A 20778-nucleotide genomic window follows, 5' to 3' on the forward strand; every position below is an offset into this window, starting at 1 on the left:
ATTTTTCCCAGGGGAAAGTTATTAAATGAAAGCAGAAAATACTCTGAGAACTAGTATTGTTATGAATATGCATACAAAAGTAAAGCTAACCACATGTGCATGTGGATTTATATAATATATTGAGTAGGATACATATATCACATTAATTTTATTAGGGATTAAAGCTGACAAAATGAAATGTATCCATCACTTTTTTTGCAAACATTCACACTATGTACAAGGCAGTTGTGAATTTTCACAGGTCATTTTTCCAGTCACTTCAGAGTTATTATCTGTTTCTTCTAATTTTACAAATTCCTTAATAAATTTCCACAGTTTCCTTAAAATAAACAAATGAATACAGTAGATTAGGGAAAAAGTACATTAAGCACAAAAGAAAATTTCAAGATTAAAATACCTATTTTAGGAAACATTTATCCAAAAACAGACAAGATGATACTTTGTACTTGACTATTTTTGTTTTGAAGGATATTTTTAGTAGAGTTTTAGCCTTGAATGTAGCAAAGATGCTCTGAATATATGGATATATATTTTATTTCCCTGACCAAGTACAGTGTGGCAGAAGAGGCAGAGGATAATGCTGTTTAAATGTCAGTTCTATTTGCTCTCATTGCCAAGGCTGTGGAAGGAGCCTCCCCAATTTTGTATCTGTAATTATATTTTTTTCCTTTGAGGACACCCAAAATGATATAAGGAACCACACTCCTGGACCCACCTCGTGGCTCACTCAGCCCTCGTTCCAACACCTTGCTCATGTGGCTGTCTACACCATGTGGTCTGGAAACCAGAATGTCCTATTTTCTAGCCTCCCTGACAAAATGGCCTTGGACATGGTGCTGGCCGTTGAGATGAGGGTGGGAATCCCTAGGTAGGACTATCCTTGCTAAATAACACAAAAAAACACTTTATCATATGTTTTTCATCTTCCCCTTTCTTCCTCCATGGAAGATGAACCTTGTGCACGAAGGCAGCCATATAGAGACTCTGAAGAGGAAATCCACACTCAAAGGAAAAGAGGGATGGACAACAGAAGAAGCCTAGTTCTTCAATAATATCACTGAGCCCAGGCAACCAACATCTAATTATTTTCACTGTTGACAAAAATCAGCCTTTCTGGATTTAAATCACTGTACAATTTTCTGTAGCTCTCAGTCATACCAAATCCAGAGACTGGAACTGTAGTACCAGCTCTAAGAAAAGTAACTTTATAAAGTATAAACTTACATAAAAGATAATATAAATGAAACACTTCCTTCTTAAATTAAAACTTTCAGAGTAATATATATACAGGACTTTTAAAGATTTAACAACTCTAAAAGCTATAATATTTGAGAAAAGAAAGCTACCTACAGGCACATGCCTCCCCACTCTCCTAATCTCTGCCCATGAGATTTCACCCTCAACTCTTCAGCATTTCTCAATGGATTTATTTTAATATCACTAAATAATATGTACAAATTGAGATTTAAATCTTAGACTAGGCATTCTTAAGCACAGAAAAGAGTGAAATGTATATTTAAAGTTAACATTCATGACTGTGAGCACTTTAAAGGTCCGTCTAATCTAATCTAGCCTGGAATGAATGGTTTTGAGAATAGCATGACATTGTTCAAGTTTTTTAAATCATGGTTTCAATACTTACTGCTGCTCCTCCTCACTAATCTTACTCCTTCCCATGCTCTGCTTTACATGGTTTTCAATAACCTACCAAGAATTAAAAGTCATTTGGTCACACATAATTGCATGATATTGGTCATGCATAATGGCAATAATACTGAATCCTGATTCTTCTAGAATCAGGTATAACATACAACTATTTCATATTATACATAATAGAGAGATATACATATGTAATAGAAGCAGAACTATAAGCAACAACTTGCTATCATGTATTTCAGAGGGGTACCCTAAACGTCATAAGGAGAACTAGTTTATTATATTCCTTGTCACAAAATACACTCATTACATTGAATTGTAATGTGAGAAGGGGCCAAAGAAATGGTCACTTCTTATTGGCACATTCAACCATTAAAACTAAATGTTTAATTTTTTTTATTAATGCATTAGCTTTCACCTGTTCAGTTTTAATCTCATATCTGCATAGCCAGATATTCCTAGCATTATAGGAAGTTATTATTTAGAAAAAGAATGCATATATTATTATTTGGTTTAAGACACAGGACAAGCAGGCATTAGAGGAAATATTTCTATTGATAAACACTGATTCACAGACACAAAAAACTTACTTCTATTTTCTTTATTAAAGTTCTATTTGCTGTCTCCAATTTTATAGCTTCAATCTGAAGGAGAAATGGTTTTAAAGGCAAGATCCTTGGTTAAGAATACTTATTAATTATTTTTCTCTTTGTATGAAACAAAAAGTATTATGTGAATGCTGTTATAATTTCAAGAGTACTCAGTAACACATCATCCAAAAACAATTAAATAAACAAAGCAAAAAATGAAGGACAAATGATAAGAAAGAAAGGTCCTGGCCCTCTGGGTCATAAACTAGAAGAGGTGGGGATTGATGCTTCAAAAGATTTAAAAAATTTTTAGAAATTCCAGAAAAGTTTCTCATTTTTTAGAAGTAATAATAAAGTTTGCTAAAGTGTCTGGATATAATATAAAAATACAAATACCAGTAAGTCACATATATACCAGCAATGACTAGTTATAAACTGTAATGTAAAATGTTTTTAAGTTTACATTTGTAATAACAATGGATCCCATAAAGTCATAAAAATAAACATTAAAAAAAGTGTTGAATATCAAGGCATAAAAATAAGTTAAATAAATATAAAACAATCCTGTACAGAAGTGTTAGTATTATAAAGCTGTCACTTCTTCCCAAATGAATTTATAAATTTATTCTAAGCACAAGCAAAATGCCAAGAGTATTATTAATGGAACTTGAAAAATTAGTCAATAGTGTGACTGAGAATATCCAAGTTAATTGTGAACAAAACGATGATGGGCAGGGGGTGTAAAGACTTGATCTTCCAGATATCCAGTATGTAAAAAAGAAGTAGCAATTATAACAGCAAGGCAGGACAGTTTATAATTAAAATCCCAGGCTGAGTCTGAATGCAGACTTTACTACTTGCTAACTGTGACCTTAATAAAGTGACTTACCATATTCACGCCTCATTTTCTTACCTGGAATATAGGGTTAATATTAGCTGCTGTCCCTTATGGTTGTTGAGAATTACATGAAATCGTTATTTTTTAGATGTTCATAGCACTGCCTGACTCATGTAAACCTCAATACATTTAGCTTTTTTGTTGCTGTTGTTGTTAGAAATGGCATATTTCAAATCTAGAACCAGAAACTAATTACTTAATAGGAGAATAAATACATTTCTATTGTACATTCCAGCATTTGAATTAAGAAGCCAAATGTAGACAGTAAATAAAGTAGAATAAACTAGTGATGTGGAATCATTATAGAGAGTCTATTTCCCAGATTCAACCATTTAAAGAGATTTTAATTATGAAAGAAAAGTTTTCATGATTTTGACATTATCATACTCAGGCAATATAAATATATATATATATATATATATATATATATATATGTCATTACATTCACTGTTTAAATATTTAACTATAAATTAGTCTTTGTTCTAAAGACAGTATTTAGTTTTTTTACAAAAGAAAGAAAAGAGAGTAAACCTTAAACAAAAACACAGAAGACATTCTGAACATATTATCTTAAAAGAGAGGGGGAGAACGAAAAAACAGTTTGGATATGACCACCCTTCTTTTTTTAGCACTTTATAATTTTGCTAAAAAAAAAAAAAGTAATCCTGGGAAAATATATGCAACTATATAACCACAAGAAAAAAGAATAATCACCCATCACTTATAAACTCTTTAACTAGAGTTTACATTTAGTCAGATTCTGCACAAATAAAAATTAATCTCTCATCATTAACAGAGCTCTGTAGAATTTTTTATCACCTTCATTTTTGTTGATTTAGCTAAATCTTAACTACAGTACTCTATTTGCTAGAAACGTTTCCAATGAAAATATATTTGGACCAAATTTTATGATATTTTTTACCCTATTACAAATCAAATTGCTTTGTATATTTGCCAAGGTCTTTAAGAAAAAGAATATTGTAACATTTAGATAAATAAATTGCATACCTCTATGCTTTTAACCCTATTCTCAGTGATATCTGAAATTCCAGTATGAACCAAAGTTGTTTTAATTTCTTTTTTAAGAGCTTGAATTTCATCCCATTTATTGAGTATTTCACATCTCTTCTTTTCAACCTTCTCAATAAGAGTAAGGTGCTCTTCATCCATTACATTTTTCTCAGATGATTCTGAAAATATTTTTTTAAAGCAAAGTATTACTGTGTTTAATATCTTAGCTCTTTTAATAGCACTGTGTATTAGTATCAATATTATATATGTGATAATATAGATTTAAGTATAAAATATAATGTAACTCAAACTCCAAGCACAACAATAGAAATAATCTGATCCCAAAATGAGGTATTCTTCCTTTATCCATTTACATAAGAAATAAGTATTTATCAGATACTTAATTTGTGTACACACCAAAGTAGGTGGAAAGGTTCGATGGTGAATTACAACCCGCTGCCCTTTCCAGAGCTTGCATTCTAGCAGCAAAGACCAACAAGAAACTACAAGAAGGTGACAGGGAGAGAGAAGAAGGCACAGTGGGGAGATAAGGCAACAGCACTGAACACAGTGAGGGGGAGGGACACTCAAGGACGACGTGAGACTAAGTGAGACTCGAAGGATGAACAAGGCTTAGACAAGTGGAAGGGGAGAAGGCAGAGGACAGAATCAAGACACCAAGTGATGATGCTGGAAAGGAAATGGGCAGATCTGAGAAATCTTCCCATTTTAAGAAATCGGTCAAAGCTGTTGAAGCCTTTTAAGCTGGGGAGAAACACAACCTGGGCATAGCCACGCTGTCCACAGTGTTGAAAGTGGATCAGAAGGGGCAAGATCAGAATCAGGAAGACCAGTCAGAAAGCTACTGCAATCGTTCAAACAAGATAAGCAGGTCAGGATAGTAACCCCTGGCACGAAGAACAGTGCAGAGATCCAAAAACTATTTAGAAAATGGGGGTTGGGGGGAGAGACTTTGGCAATTGACTGCATCTGGGATGAAGAGGAGAGGTAGATGTCAAAAATAACCTCTAGGTTTTCACTTGGCTGTAGCTAGAAACAGATGTTGTGGGAAGTCGATAATGAGTTCAATATCGTATCGAGGTGAGGAAAACCTGGGTTTGAATCCCAGCTTGGCCACTTGTTTCCAGCTGTGTCGGAAGTGGCTGAGGGGGAAAGAGGCCTGGCAGACGTTCTCTGACTTGGGCTTCTGTGTGTTTGGTGCAGCCGTCTGCTGAAAAGGCCAGGGAGATGCCAACTGAGAGAGAGACGGTGGGGTTAATCTTGGACATGTTGAGCTGAGGTGTCCATGGGACACTTGCATGGCCACATCCTGTAGGTATTTGGATATACAGATCGCAAGCTCCAAAAAGAGTTTTTTGGGAGAAAAAATAGATTTGGAATGAAGGACATGTGATCTCTAGACATGCTGGACTCCAAAGAACATCAATATTTAAGGAGTACAGAAAGGAGAGGGAGATGTTAAGTAACTCACTGATAAGACTCATTTGTCATCAGTCACCACAGTTAGATACTGATTAGAGTGTTAAAACTTAATATTTTTGAGAAAGAACAACCACTCCTTTTGGATGGGGAAAGAGACAAGTAGAAAGATTGCTAACACTGATGCATAGATAATACACCAGATGGACGTCATCGCCATTATTTAATTTTGCCTGATTTTGAAGAACGGAAAATTTTGAAGTTAAGTTCTGAAATTTGGGGGTCTAGTTAAGCACATACATGATGAACTAGCTGAGGGGGCGAAACTGGTCGTAGTTAAGCTTCTGCACAAAGTCTGAGAAAAAGAACAAAATGAAATCTTTGATCCCACCTTCACCTAAGCTGAGGGCTTCAGCCCAAAACAATTGCCTAAGGACAAAGAGGCCCAGTGCAGAGCAAGCCCAGTCGAGTGCCCTCCCAAGGTCACTCCTTTTTATCGGAAAGAAACACCTAAAGAGGAAGAGTGAGGTCTCAAAACGGGGGAAATTCCACAGGAAGTGTGTGTGTTGGAGAGAGGGCTGAGTGAGAAACCTTTAGGGATAAAGAAAGGAGAAAAACGATGGGACACAAAGTTTCTTCAGCAGCACTGAAAGAGTGAAGAAAGCCTGGCTAGAGTTCTGCTTCTTCTTTACTATTTTTATTTTTATTTTTTTTTCCCATTTTTTTCTATTAGTGGTTAGCAATAAAACCCTTAATTTTTTGTTTTAAATGGTGGGCCTGTTTCAAGAGACAGTAAAGAAGCAGAAAAGCACCGGGCTGGGGCCCCACTCCACGGCCATCCCTGGGAGGACCCCTACAAAGAACGAGCAGTGTGGCGCAGGGGCGAGGGCACCGGTCCACCTCTGAGCCCTGAGAGGAGATGAAAAGCGAAGCCCAGAGTCAGCCTGGCACAAAGAACTGGAGGGGTGGGGAAGCCACGGGAAACCCCTGCAGAGATGTCCAGCGTGATAAATGCACGGCTGCTCCCAGGAAGGAAAGAAGGAACAGGCAGGAGAAAAGACAAGGACTCTGGCAATAACCTTTGAGGCCAAATCTGCTAAGAACTTCAAGCAGGTTAGATCTGTGGTTATACCCTAAAAGATGCCGAGAAAAAAAAAAAAAAGAAGTATTCCAGCATGAGTCAGTGTTTAACACACTTGGAGGGAAAATGGCATTTGACTGAATCATGGGGAAACGGTAAAGATTCATGGGGAAGATACTTAGCTGAACTTATTTTGATTAATCACGTTCTAAATTGTGTGTCTAAACTTAGAATAATTTTGGTATCCATTGAATGCATAAATATTCACAAAATGTAATTAATTTCCCGTGCAATGTGTTTTCTTCCTCACAAGTGATAAGAAGGCGAGGAAGAACAAGCCGGCCACGTGCAGGCTCTGAGATGCTGCTTTCCACGGAGCATCACGTTTGAGCCTCACAACTGACCCAGGAGGGAAGTACGGTTGTCATCCCAACCTAACAGACAGCTGACACTGACGCAGCTGAAATAACGATGCTGCACACCACACGATAGCAAGGGTCCCTAGGGAACCTGGTGAGAGACTCTCAGCTCTCACCAGCCGTGTTGCCAGCCAGGAGAGCAGGTCCAGCCTTAGCAGCACCTCGCTGTCCACCTGCCATGTGAGGTCAAGGGTGGAGATGGACAGAGGTTAAGAACATGTTTGCAAGATGGAGTGAATCCCAAATTTGGACAGCCTTAGAGACTGACTGTTGTCTATAAAAGCTTACTCCCTGAGATAAGAATAAAAAAGTAAAGGTTCTGAGAACCGGAAAGGACCATATCCTGGTTGCTGCTACCCTGGGAACCACCAGAGGCCATAGCCCCACTTCCTCTGTTTCAGCCTCGTGTGGAGGTGCTGAACAAGGGGTCACAGTTCCCCTCTAATAAATAACTTTCAGTCCTTCAACACTTTCTCATGGAACCTAATTCCCATATTTATACCATTTGTCTATTTTCTTAGAATCTGTTCCAAATGTCTTGGTCGAAAGTTGGCAAAATTCTCTCTAGGTAAAATCGTGAATTGATTCTATGTTCCACTAAAAAACTCAAAGCTCTTAGAGAATAATGATACATACACATGTTGTATCTGGATATAGAGAAACTAAATACCTAGAGGTACCTAAAGCAACCAAAACTGGGATCATATTCTTAACCCTGGTGGAAGCTCTCAAGAGATCAACTGGGTCATTGGGTCTTTAACATATTTCATTTAAACCACTGCACATTAAATGAAAACTTGCCTTATTTCCAAAATACCTGATGGGAAAATATGAATGAATGGAATTAATAACCTGTCTGAAAAGCTCTTTCAAATAACTAATGGCAGGAGGCCAGGGGCAATGGGGCAGGTTTGAAGATTCATCACACAAAGTCCACACAAAATGCATGTTAGAAGAGCAATGTCACACAACCACTCACCTGATTTTTCCTTTGCAGATTGCAGCAACACACGCTCCTTCTCCAGTTCATTTCTGAGTCTACAATTTGATAATTAAAAAATAGTGAAATATTAGAACCCCTGTTGTACCTTTTTTTTCTTTTGTCCACTTTAAACCATAAGTCTTTCTTTAATTGAGAAGTAAAAACTGATCTTTTTACTTCCTAACACAAAAGGTAATCTGAAGATGTTTATAAAATGGGAATTTACGTCAGTTAATTTAAACAGGCAAAAGAATACTCTTTTTATCAAGATTGCATAAACCATTAGTTAAAGGAGTTGGTTAATTTAAAATGAATTATTTTCGATAGTGTTCATTGATACTATTTTGTGACTTGTATTGCTAAGAAGAAAGAAGGCAAAACAAACAAACAACAACAAAAGAAAAATTAGCATTTTAAACTGAGGCAAACAACAATTAAGGGCTATGAAAAGATCTTACTGAGGTTGTAATAGACATTGCATTTTCCTGTGTGTCATAATTCCAGCCCACAGATACAATTTACAAACTTCACTACATTTGAACCAAAACAAATATACAAGAAATTTTAAAAGATGGAAAAAATCCTCTGTAATCTGTTCATATCCTCTTCTTGGTTCAAAGTAAACTAAATGAATTATTTTGTTTCTAGTAGATTTATGTATAGTAAGGGGAAAACTGTAATTTGGTTAAAAGCATCAACACCACAAATCATTTAATACCACATCTCCGCAGGGGCCTGATAGTTTAAGATTTTCATACATATTAGCTCATTATATTACAGATCAAAAGAAAAACAGAATAGAATTATGACCCCCAATTTTAAGAAACTGAGAGTTCAATGGATTAATATTAACAGCCTTTTCAATATGTATATTCAGAGGGTTTAGTTTCCAGGAATTTTTCATATACTATATTTTTAAATATTACTTATGGTTTTGTTCTATTGCTTTGTTTTTCTTTTTCAGGGACTTTAATTATATGTGAATTGGATCTTCTTTGCCTATCTTCTATTTCAATCACTTTTTCTGACTTTTTTTATTTCTTTACTTCATTTTCATTCTTTTAACTGGTTTCCTGCTTTTCTTCAATGCCCCTTATTATATTTTCATTCAAAACTGTTCTTCCTAGAGCATGTCATAGTTTAGTCTTGACCTATAATATGATTGTGACTCTTCCAACTATTTCTTTCCTCAGTGGCCAAGTCTTTCTTATTTCATTTTTTCCTTTTTTGTTGTTGATTTCTGCGCTTAGTTTTTAAATTTCTGACTCAAGATTGTTTCTATATCCTGAAATGCTCTTTTGAGAGTATCTAATTTAGTTTGGGGTGCTATGTTACAGTTTTTCTTCAACTTTTTTTATGGCAGGGATTTTCTTCAGCTAAATTCTTTGGATGCTCATTTTCTGTTTTATTTCTAGAGTAGTTTGCATAGACAAAGATTGTCTACATCTCTCTCTTCCTTTTTTTTTCAGGCAGGGTCAGTGATCTGGGATAGTATGTGAGATTTCTATTCAAGAGGACACTTTTCTGTCAGTGTAGCGAATTATGCTTTTTTGTTGTTGATTTGGATTTTTTTGTTCTTCTTTTGATTTGTTTAAATATTACTAGATAGCTTTCTGTTTGGAGGAAAAAAAGAACATATGGGGGTGGGTTGCATGCCCTTCACTGTTCTTTTACAGGATTCTAAGCTTTCTTTTCTTGCTTCTTTGCCTTCATTGAGCAGTTCCAAAGGATGCTGCTACTTCTTTTCAGTACTCTTCTCACAGCATCATCACCATTGCAAAATTGTTTCCTTACTTCTGCCCTCACTTTCTGGTCCCTGCCTAGCCAGCACTGAGATCAATCCACCAGAATGCTTTCATAGTTTAGGCAGATTCTCTCTCCCTGACAGTGGTTTTAGAACAATTTTAGGCCTTCCACCAGTTCCACTCTTCTCTCTTCCACACACTTTTCCCTGAATTCCTCTTGTTCTCACAAAGGTTTGCAATAGGAACATAGAAAATGATTCACTGGCACTTGATGTTTATTTTTCCATTTTCAGTTATTTTGAGCTGTGGATGCTTTTGTAGTGAAATATTTTAATTGTGTGTTGCCTCAGCATTCATTCTGGATACAAATTTAACTTTCTCCCACCAGAAGCAGGGCTCAGTCACCCTTAACACAAATTGCCAATTCTCTGCCTCCTCCCAAATCTTCAAGTTATCTGCCTTAAACAACCACCTGGTGACCACCTCCCCATGGGAGAGCTGGATATAACCTACTCAACTCACCCCATTGACCCCCCACCCCCATATGGACCTCACAGATATACTGCAGTGACCCCGTCTCTGTCACAGTGTGCCTCCACAGAATTGGTGCCTGCTTGCTCTAACCCCACCAGTTAGAACTCCCGAGAAAAACCTGCTTTCGTAATACCCTGAACCCAAATAAAGGCCTTGGTCCACAGGTCCTCTGTCTCTCTTGCTCCCAAACCATGGGTTGAGTGTACATGTCTGGTTGTCTACCCCCTTCCTCCTGACCCTGTGAGATCTGCTGTCCTCTTCCACTGTAGGATCTGCGAGTAACATGCTGCTTCTGTTATTTCATGTGTTTTGCCGTGTTGACTTCTCTGGGTCTCAGGACCAACACACCTGAACCTAACTTCTTTCCCAGTCAGGGCTCCCCTAAAGAGTGGCTATCTTGGTAGAAATAAACTGGACACTGGTCAGGTAAGAGCACAAAAGCATCTGCCAGTACAGACACATTTCCATGAGAGAACACCTGGTCACATGTAGGACCCTTCTGCATTAGTCCTAAAGACCAGGATAAAGAAGTAGCTTGTGAAAGGCACACTGTTAACACCCACAACCAACCAGATCCCTGGTTCCCATCAGGAAAGAACTAGAATCTATAGCCACTCTTGTGAGAGAGACCTCAAGACAAAATTAGAGCAAAATACATCTTTCTGTCTTCTAGCTATACTAAAGGCAAATTTGTTTCTTTGGTTTTGTATTGTTTCTTGCTTTGTTTTCTTGAGGATATTTGCAGTGTTTCAGATTTGTTTTAATTATTTTTTTAATCCTTACAAACAATACACTCTATCCAATTGTGATTTGGCCCTGGAAGTTTATACAGAGAGGTTAAAAGATGTTTTTTTTTTTTAATTTAAAAATTGCTGAGGTCTTGACTCTGCAGCCCTCGGCCCGTGGGATTTGGCACGCAGTTTTAAGATCCTGAGTAATTCAAACAGAACAAGTCAGATGTCAATGCCTCACTCATCACTGTGCTCCAGGGCTGCTTTGGTGGCTTTCACTAGCATCCTGAGCTCCTCCCTGGCTTGGTCCACATCAGCTGTCTTCACAGGACTTCTCTCCAGCCCCTCGAATTGAGCCAGAAGAGTCTGGGCAGGACAGAGCACATGGAGGGGGGATAGACATACAGGAAGGGTGTGAGAATGTTCCTTTTTTGTTATTGCTGTGTATTCAAGATGTCCTTGGCTAAAATATAAATTCTACTTAAAATAGGTAAATTGGGGGGACTCAAGAGACAAAGAGGTGTTGGAAGAGGGATGGCTGGTCCTGTGAAGTTCTGGGTAGAATACCTTTTCCAATATTTTAAGATATTATTTTTCTAAGAATTTTTTTTTAAATGATGGAGGGGTTTCATTGTTGGTTTGTATGGTGGAAGGACCTGCTGAAGGAAGTGCTTCAGTACCTTGTTATCAGTGCCACAATGATTTCTTCTAAATTAGTGAGGAACACTGTTAATTCAGCGACTGTATATGGATACAGCGATACTGTATCGAATGTGATCAACAAACATCTCTCCCTCATTAGGTGATGACTGCCAGGTTTTCAGAAATAGAAAGATCAGAACCCTGTTGGCCTGCAGAGTTTTTCATTCTGCTGTTTGAGATATAAATATATATATGCTCCTTTTTGACTCAACCTCAGAAAGTAAGGTATAAGGTAGATCCCTAGTTGGAGCCTGTGTTTATTCCTATAAAAACAAAAACAAAAGCTGATTTTCTTCACCATGAAAAGTCTCAGACAAGGAAAATGATGCCCACATATGATTTTAGATTAAGAAGTAAGTCAGAACTGACCTCCTTGTAATGCTGTGATTTTTTCATATACAGAGTAAGAAACTATGTTTCCTAATTTATAAGACAGAACTTTTAAACTTCATTAAATTCAAAATGTCAAAGTCGTCTCACCTACAGTGTTATATTTTCATAGTTATTGTAAATGATAAGGTTTTTCCAGTAGCATATTTTCTTCCCAGACAATGGCATGTCTCACCTAACCCTGGAGGGAACACCAGATAAACGGGGAGACTGTGGGCCTGTGCTGCGGTGTGCTGCACGCTGGTGGTCGTGACGCCACCTCCGTGTGTTCCCCCCAGACAACTGTATGGTGCTTCTTGGAAATATAAATAAGGCTAGGTCAATCTAGAGGAAAGTTCTTCATTAATAATGTCCTGAAGCTCGTGTAAAGCCCTTCACCAATCAAAAGTATTGGCTATTCTAAATTTTGGAGGCACAAATGGGGCTTCTGGGATCCAGAATGTTTTCTACTGTCCACAAGATATGAAGCCAAAAATAAATAGGCTCTTTTTAAGTTCTTCTTACCTTATACTGTGGTGTGGGCTGGGAGTCCAGAAGTATTGCCACGTAGAGATCATATTCTTCCTATACCAAAAAAAAATATATATATATATATATATATTTATATATATATCTCGATTGGAAACGTGTTAGGAGATGACAGTAGTTTGTACATGTGCATGAGTGTGTGTGTGACAGAGAGAGAGAGAGAGTTTAGAACATTTCAAAAAAGTATATAAAATGTTCCTACAAAGTATTAAACCATACACATGCTAAAATGTATAAAATCACACCATCTTTGAAGCATATTCGAGTATTAACTGTTGATCACCTCAGAACACTATCATAAGATACCGAGACACACATACAACAGGTGGTCTCCCGCCATGTGGAAGCTCCATGGATCCGAATCCTGCTGACCTGCCAGAGATGAGCCTCTAGTGACGAGGACATCTCTGGAGAAGAGGCCACCGTGTCACCATTGTTAGCATCCCTTGTCATTAGGGAAATCAGAGAACAGCACGATCTTCAAGCAGCCTAATTTCAACTCAGATTCCATATGAAGGTTACTTTTACTATCATGAAATTACAACAAATCTACAATTCCATAAAGATTTATATAAAATGACCCTTGGATAATTATAAAAGTTTGTGTGTCACATATATACAACTTATAAAAGGTTACTTATGATTTGGAAGCTTTAGTGGAAAAAGATGGGCTTCAGGAGTGAGGTAACTGAGTGTTTATTCCACACGACCCTGTTGTGATTTTTGTGACGTGGGCAGATTAGTTCAAGTCTCGCGAGTGATGCTGCTCGTCGGTGGAACAGTGACTGACACGTGGCAGGATTTCCGTGAAGCTTGTGATCCTTTGTACATGCAGAACCTCATGGAGAGTGCTCAACTGGTACGTGGAAAATGTAGGTTTCTATTACCTTAATTTCTTTCAAGAGATCACCAAATACCAAAGAACCATTGCAGATATCCTCGAAGACTTCTCCAAAGACCTGCAGTCTGTTGAACTGCTGAGGGTCGCACATGCATATCTTCTGGAGCTCCTGGAGGAAAAACAGAATCAGCTTACTTTGGGATATCTTCATTTTCCTTTCAGAACAGAGTTTCTCAGGTTAAGGAATCAGAAATGGCACAGCTCCCCCGACCCAGGTGCCTGGTCTCAGTGGAGCACATGGCAAACCAGTTTGATTCTGATTCCCTCCAACCAGTTGCTGAGAATCTTTGATTACCTGGTGTGAAGGTTAATTCTAGATGTCAACTTGGTTAGATGAAGGAATGCTGAGAAAACTGGTAAAGCAATCTTTTTAGGTATGTCCATGAGGGTGTTTCCAGCAGGGATTAGTATGAGAGTCTGAGTGGCCTGGGTGGGAAAGACCCACCCTCAGTGTGGGTGGGAACCATCCCACCTACTGGGGTTCCAGAGAGAACAAAAGACAGAGGAAAGAGGTGAAGCTCTCTCTCTATCTGATCCGCTGGAGCTGGGACACACTCTTCTGTCCTGTCTGTGGACATCAGAGCCCAAGACTTCAGCTTTTGGGTTCCAGGACTTATACCAAGGACACCATCACTTTCCCTGGTTTTGAGGCCTTTGGACTTGGTCTGAGCCATGCTACCGGCATCCAGCTTATAGACGGCCTATCGTGGGACTTTTCTTCATAGTCACGTGAGCTAATTCCCCTAATAAATCCCTCTCACATAATTATAACATGTCCTATTGATCCTGTCTCTCTGGAGAACTCTGACTAATACACCTGGTCACCCAGGACTTCTTCTGTCTTTTGTTTCTTTATTCACTCCCCTATGTTCTGTATTCAAGGGTGTTCTCTCTGCCTCCACTGTATCCCAAGGTCCTTTCTCTTTTCCATAGGTCCCTTCAGCCAAAGACCTCCAGGTCTGGTGATTTCCCATGTAGACTGCTATTTTCTTCTCTCTCCTGCATCCTCACCCTTGCGACGCAGTTGACAGTCAGTCAGTGTGCTCTGCTCACAGCCCCGTGAAGTTCCCAGCACACTAACACAGCCGATCTGCAGAGGCTTGAGGCCCGGGCAGACCCCACCTGCATTATGGAACCGCCAGCCTCCTACCTTCGGTGAAGAGGTAGGCGAACCTCTCCTCACATCCTCCTGCTGCCCTGAAAATGTGTTGTTTACTACAGCTGCCACGTAGCTGCTAAAGCTTTCAATTAGCAACTCGCCTCCAAATTACCAATTTCCAAATTTAGCCTTTCTTTGCATCCTAACTGTCATCATCTACTGACCATGTGTAGGGAAAACATAAGAAAACATTCAGGGCCCCTCAGATGTTCAGAATCGTGCTGAACATTTGATGTAAATATGCACGTGCGCCCAGGTGTTCCTTGGTTACTATGTGATGTAAGTCTGTAGGGGCACCCAGGTGTCCTGGGTCATGGACCTAAGTATAAGAACTCATGGCTCTGATATACGACGCTTCTCAGGGCACTCTGGGAGGCCACTAGGTCATTCCTAGCTCTGAATAAAGCCTATTAATTTTTTACCCATGGCTCCCAGGATCTTTTCCTATTACCTAGCTCGTGGATCTGCAGGTGAAGGGTTTGTGACCCAGTCTGTACAATGGGCTTGAGGGGTCTGTGAGCCCTAGCCCTAGCTTGACACCATGTCAAATATTCTCAGCAACTGGCACCTTTGTTACATTCTACCTGGAAATGTAAGTGGGGTATCTGAGGATGAGAGCCTCTGCCCACAGTAGCTGGACTCCTTGCACCCGAGCCACGTGGATGGTGTTGCAAAATCCTCACCCGTTCCAGCTTCTTTTCATGGCCTGCCGCTGCCTTGCTCCCGGTGAAGTCATTCTTCGGGAGATCTTGCTTTGCAAGAACTTCTTTTTGGAAATTCATGAACTTCTTATACCTATCCGTGTTAGTTATGCCAGCTAAGTATGAGCTGACATACAGGTATTCGTCCCTGCCTGGGGGACAGCCGGCGCACTGGCGACTGGAGCCCACCTCTTTGCTCCTCAGCACCCTCAGCTCAGGCAGCCTGAGCTCGCACGCGCGCCGAGCCAGAGTGCTCTTGCTCATTTCCTCCTTCTCTTCTTTGGGAACCTTCCCGGGCACGAGATCCTCTTCTGAAGTGGGGAAAGCATGTATCTGGGGGTGCAGGTTCCTGAACAGACGTGTGTTCTGGGCATCGTTCGGAGTCAGAGCTGTGTTGATGGTGAAATAAGCCAAAGCATCCTTCATCTTTGCAACATTCCTATCGGGCGGCTTCCTGACTCCGAGGACGTCTTCCCCCTTTGGCCTGTGGGCGTTGCGCCAGTGACACAAGATTGTCTCAGGAGGCCGGTAGAGCTTGTTGGGATTCAGGTGTCCAGAGGTATAAAGACAGATGTCTTCTCTGTGGTCCTTCTGGAGTCTGTTCAGAAGCTTCCTTAGATTGCATAGACTCTTAACAGCTGGCGTCTCACAGTGTTTCCACCTTAGGTAAACTGTTCAGGAGAGATAACAAGACGAGTAAATACCACGCTTAGTTCCACAATCAAACAGCTGTGCGCATCTGCTGAGCAGGCATATCCCATACCCAAGCTAGCGGTGTACAGATGAAGAGAGGAAAAGAGTTCTTGGCGTAGCACTTAAAAGTCAAAGAAACCTGCATCAGGTCTGGGGCAGTACAGACGAGGGCATGCAGGTGCATTTAAGGTTCAATTCTGGTCAGAAAGCCCAGGACCCTGCAAAGCCAGTAAGAAAGAGCATGGGGTGTTTTAGTTCAACAGAGCATTTCTTACAATATTAGCAAAGGTTCCAGAAGAAAAGTCTAAACACTTCATTATAATTCTCAATGATGATGCTTAAAGATGCTTAAAGACAACTTTAATACACTTCACGTGGCATGCCCGGGAATAAATGAAGGGTTTTTTTGTTTGTTTCATTTTGGTTTTTGAGGGGTTTTTTCCTCCCTTAATACTAAAATGTCTCAGGAATCCCTGATCAAAGCTCTCAATGACTGACAGATCACTCACCCCTTCCTCTCCCCTCCCCACAGATGGGTCTGTTGACAAGACCCTACCTCTCTCCCCACCAAACCTGAGCTTCTCCCGGGTCCCCACAGCAGGGCTCCCTGTGAGCACAAGGCCCAGGGCATGCAACAGTGGGAAGCCTGGTCTGACTGTGAAAGCTCATAGATCCTGCGTCATTTTTCTGAACCTTAGCTTCTTTCTCAGGAAAATCGGGACAATCTCATCACACAAAACGGTTGATTGACACCCTAATGGTACCACATCTGTGAAGAAGCACATGACATGGAATAGGGATTTCTATGTTGTACCCGTTTTTGTTGAAGGTCGCTAGTACAGGGAACACCTTCCTGAACACGTCTGATGACTGCCCTTAGATATGTTGTTTTCCAACATGAGGAAAGAGGGTTTCTTCCTGGGACGCTGCACTGTCATGACCACAGAGGAGCCGGCCTGTGGCGTGACCTTCTCAGACAGCCCTGGGGACATATCAGATGTTCCTCTGCTCCGCAAGGCTGGGACCCCATGCTACCAGAGCTGTGGTGAGCACTGGCTGGAGAGAAAGCCAGGCCCACTGAGCCCACAGGGCCCACCAGAGCCACAAAGCCAAGGATTCACCCTCATCTACACGTGTCACTTCTACTAGTTCCATGGCAATCCCATCTGCAACTAGTCTCATCCCCACTTGGAAAAAGGAAAGCTCAGTGACAGAACTGGATTCTGAACACAGCCTTCTACCCTAGCAGTGGGGTCATTTCCCTTATTCCACAACTGCCAGAGCAAGGAAAGGCAGGAGATGGGCTTTCTGAGACCCATGCCATATCCAAACCCATCTCTGTGTCCAGTCCATGTCTAAAAGTGATGACAGTGAAGTCAGGACACATCACAGTCTCTATTTTCACCTAAGGGAGGAACTGAGGGCTCATAGAAAATGATGGGCTGTGATGGCTTCTTTTGCTACACAACAAGTTTCCACACACATGACAGCTGAGCCACACTGCATATCAGCTGTGGGCTCTGCAGGATACAACATCAGCCTGGGGCTGGGGCCTCGGCACAGATGTCACCAGGCTGGAGTTGAGGTGGTGGCAGCTGGGTTCTTAGAGCCTTTGGGGGAAATAACTTCCAGGCTCATTCTCATTGTTGTCAGAATCCAGTTCTGGGGTCATAGTGAGACAGGAGGTGCTCGGTTTCCCAGAGTCTGGGACTCAGGCCACTCCTCTCAGTCTCAAACCACTCCCCTAGAGCTCAGACCCCTCCCCTGGGCCCTGAGCCAGAAGAGAGTTACTGTTAATGCTGCACCTATTTTCAAGCCCAGTGGGGGAAGATTGAGACTGCAGGAGGCAAGTCGGAGCAATTTCAGTGGCTGAGCATGCTCAGTAGAAAGGAGCTTGTCCTTAAATGAGCTTCCACTAGAGGAGCTAGAATTTGATATTGGAATATGCTGGAATTTGACCACTGTGCAGGCACCAAAAGGAACAGACAGAGCATGTGCGAGGCTGGAGTTACAGTAAGAGTTACATAACCAGGAGCCGCCCCCTTAGTTAAATATTCACAGGTAGCATGACTACGTATGGACAGCCCACTATAAAAGTGGAGTCCAGGACCAAAGTGAGGCTGCTGCTCACCTTTCAGCCAGCCCACATTTCGCCTGTGAGGTGTGTATTCCTTACTCTTTACATTAAACTTGCTTTTGCCTTCTACTCTGACCCTGCTCTTGAATTCTTTCCTTTGGCAGAGTTAAGAACCTGGTAGGGGACAGGGTTGAGGTCAGGTATCTCACCTCCCCAGATCCTCTCCTCTGATAACAGTAGGACTGAGGCCCCCAGTTCCTTGATGGCCACCAGCTGCAGTTGCAGCTCCTAGGGCCGCCCACGTTCCCGGATGCTGTGAGGCCCTCATCTTCATACCCGAAATGGATTCCTGTGCCCCCAACTCTTAATCTCTCCTCTGTGCCCAGCCTTTAATGTTCAGTGGGCCCTCCAGAGACACTCCCTATCTGGAGGTCATTTGTGCCCTACCACACAGAGTGACCACAGAAGCCCTATCTACTCATTTTCGCAGACCTGGGAATGAGGCAAAGCATGTACTGAGGGGCGCGGTAGAGCAACGTGGGGCAATCTCGGAATTCTGCCCACCTTGGGGGCATGGTCGAGCCCAGAGCCCAGCCCCCCTGCACTGTGAAAACAAACCTACCTGCCTTCTGGGTTGATCGCTATGGCTGAATATTATTGGAGTAAATACTTTCAGCAGTGGGATTCTTGAGAATTCCCCTTATTGATTAGCTTAGTACTTCAAAGAAACCACTTATGAAATGATTAAATATTAATAGAACGATTTATCAAGACAGATAGTCATTGTAATTCATCAAAGGCATCAGCACTTGAAACACTAGAAGACACATTAGACCAATGCTCTGTGGACAAGGGCATTAATTGTTAATTGTTGTTGTGTTAATCATTTAATTCCCTAAAAGGATTTGAAGTCCCCAGCAAATTAATCTGCACGTTTTCCTATTTAGCATACATTTCCCCTTTGGTTGTGGTAAGACTTGCATCCATAGACCGGAGACATACAGATTCCATTTCTATCTGCCAAGGTCTTATCGTCTCTACCAGGAAATCCACCCTGGCCGTGCATCGTATAATCATTTTCCTGACTGAAAACGTTCTTCGCATCTCCTGTCATTTCTACCTGACAGCAAAAAGAAAGTTTGAAAGTTGAAAGAATCCATTGGAAAATGTGGTTCTTTTACAAATGATCTCGACACAAACTTACTTCAAGCAAAGCCAAAGTGACTTTTTGAATGTGTATTGATTAGGAAGACACAGTAGTAGGTTTTTGGACTAGGTTTGAATTAATAAATATTTCTCAGTGTTAGCACTTAACATTTTTAAACACAGGGTGTTATGTTCTAGGAATTCGTCTTTCTTCAGGATAGAAGCAACAGGTCTGTGATGTCAACCCAGGTAAAAACCCCTGCCCCACACCACCTGACCTCTGGGGCCCCTAGAAGCGGGTGGGAAGGCCCACCAGTCTTTCCAGAGCATCTCAGTGCTGCCTGCCTGTGTTTCTGCCTGGTCCCCGTCCCTGTCCTGGGGTAGCCAACACCCTGGGCGGTGTGTTCCTCGAAAGGATTCAGAGAACCGAGCAGGCAGGTCCAGGACCCCGCAGGCTCACTGGCCTGGGGACAGGTGTGGCCGGGCAGAGCCAGGCAGCTTCAGAGAACAGGCTGGGCGGGTGGGGGACCACCCTCCTTGTGTCTGATTGTAGAATGGCAACGTGACACAGAACATTCCTGAAGTTCAGCTTTTTTAAAAGAACACTCTGAACTCGCATCTGGAAACCTGCCTCATCCCTCCTCCTCGTCGTCCTTTGAGAGAACACGCGCACCCGCGCACACAGGTGCACACACGCACTCACACGCACCCTCCTTCTTTATTTTGGGTGCTATTATATTTTGTGAGGTGGCAACACATCTCCCGATCCAACCCTAAATCCTAGGGATCCTGGAGTTGATTTGCAGCCACCAGAAAGGTTTTTATTTCCCTAACCGGTTTCAGAGGAGCCAGGTTTCTAGGCCGTCAAACATCAAAAGCCAAACACACAACACCCAACGTCCACTTACACTCAGGCTCTGGATCCTCAGCCATCCTGGCCTTCCCACGGCAGCTGCCTGGCCCAGGCTGTCGGGTTGCCTTGGAAACGACAAACATTCTAAGCCCCTCCCCCACAGTGCAGCCAGAGCAGCAGCCCCTGCATGGAATCTCCTGCCCCCCCATGCCTCTGACCTTCTTGAGCAGGGACTACTAGATGTTTGCTCGCTTATTTTACTTTTTAAAGTGAATCAGTTTTGTGATTTGAAAACATCAATATATCTTTGCACTCTAATTCCTTTCCAAATCCTAGGGAGCAAAAGGTAACGGGGTCTTTGGGCGTCTCCTATAGAGAGGCACGGATTGTGCAGTGCACAACCCATCCAACTGTACCTGGAATTCTAGCACAGAGGAGGTGCAGATCACGAAATGATCATTTAGTCATTTTAGAACTATCATCCATGTACTTCCTAGCAGGGAACTGAGATTCTCTGAGGTACAGTATCTTGCCCAAATCA

At 41.3% G+C, this 20778-nt stretch overlaps 1 protein-coding gene across 1 annotated transcript; it reads right to left on the reverse strand.

Moving 5' to 3' along the window:
- Nucleotides 1–210: 210 nt before the first annotated feature.
- On the reverse strand, nucleotides 211–20317 carry C5H6orf118 (chromosome 5 C6orf118 homolog). Its single transcript, XM_063098380.1, has 10 exons — nucleotides 20293–20317; nucleotides 15451–16139; nucleotides 13595–13717; nucleotides 12684–12743; nucleotides 11329–11453; nucleotides 8075–8133; nucleotides 4153–4334; nucleotides 2247–2300; nucleotides 1643–1704; nucleotides 211–319 (listed from the first exon to the last, which is right to left on the reverse strand). The coding sequence occupies exons 1-10, from the start codon at nucleotides 20315–20317 to the stop codon at nucleotides 211–213; spliced, it is 1488 nt and encodes a 495-aa protein (XP_062954450.1).
- Nucleotides 20318–20778: the final 461 nt, after the last annotated feature.

Source organism: Cynocephalus volans, chromosome 5 (assembly GCF_027409185.1).
Source record: "Cynocephalus volans isolate mCynVol1 chromosome 5, mCynVol1.pri, whole genome shotgun sequence".
NCBI classification, from domain to species: Eukaryota; Metazoa; Chordata; class Mammalia; order Dermoptera; family Cynocephalidae; genus Cynocephalus; species Cynocephalus volans.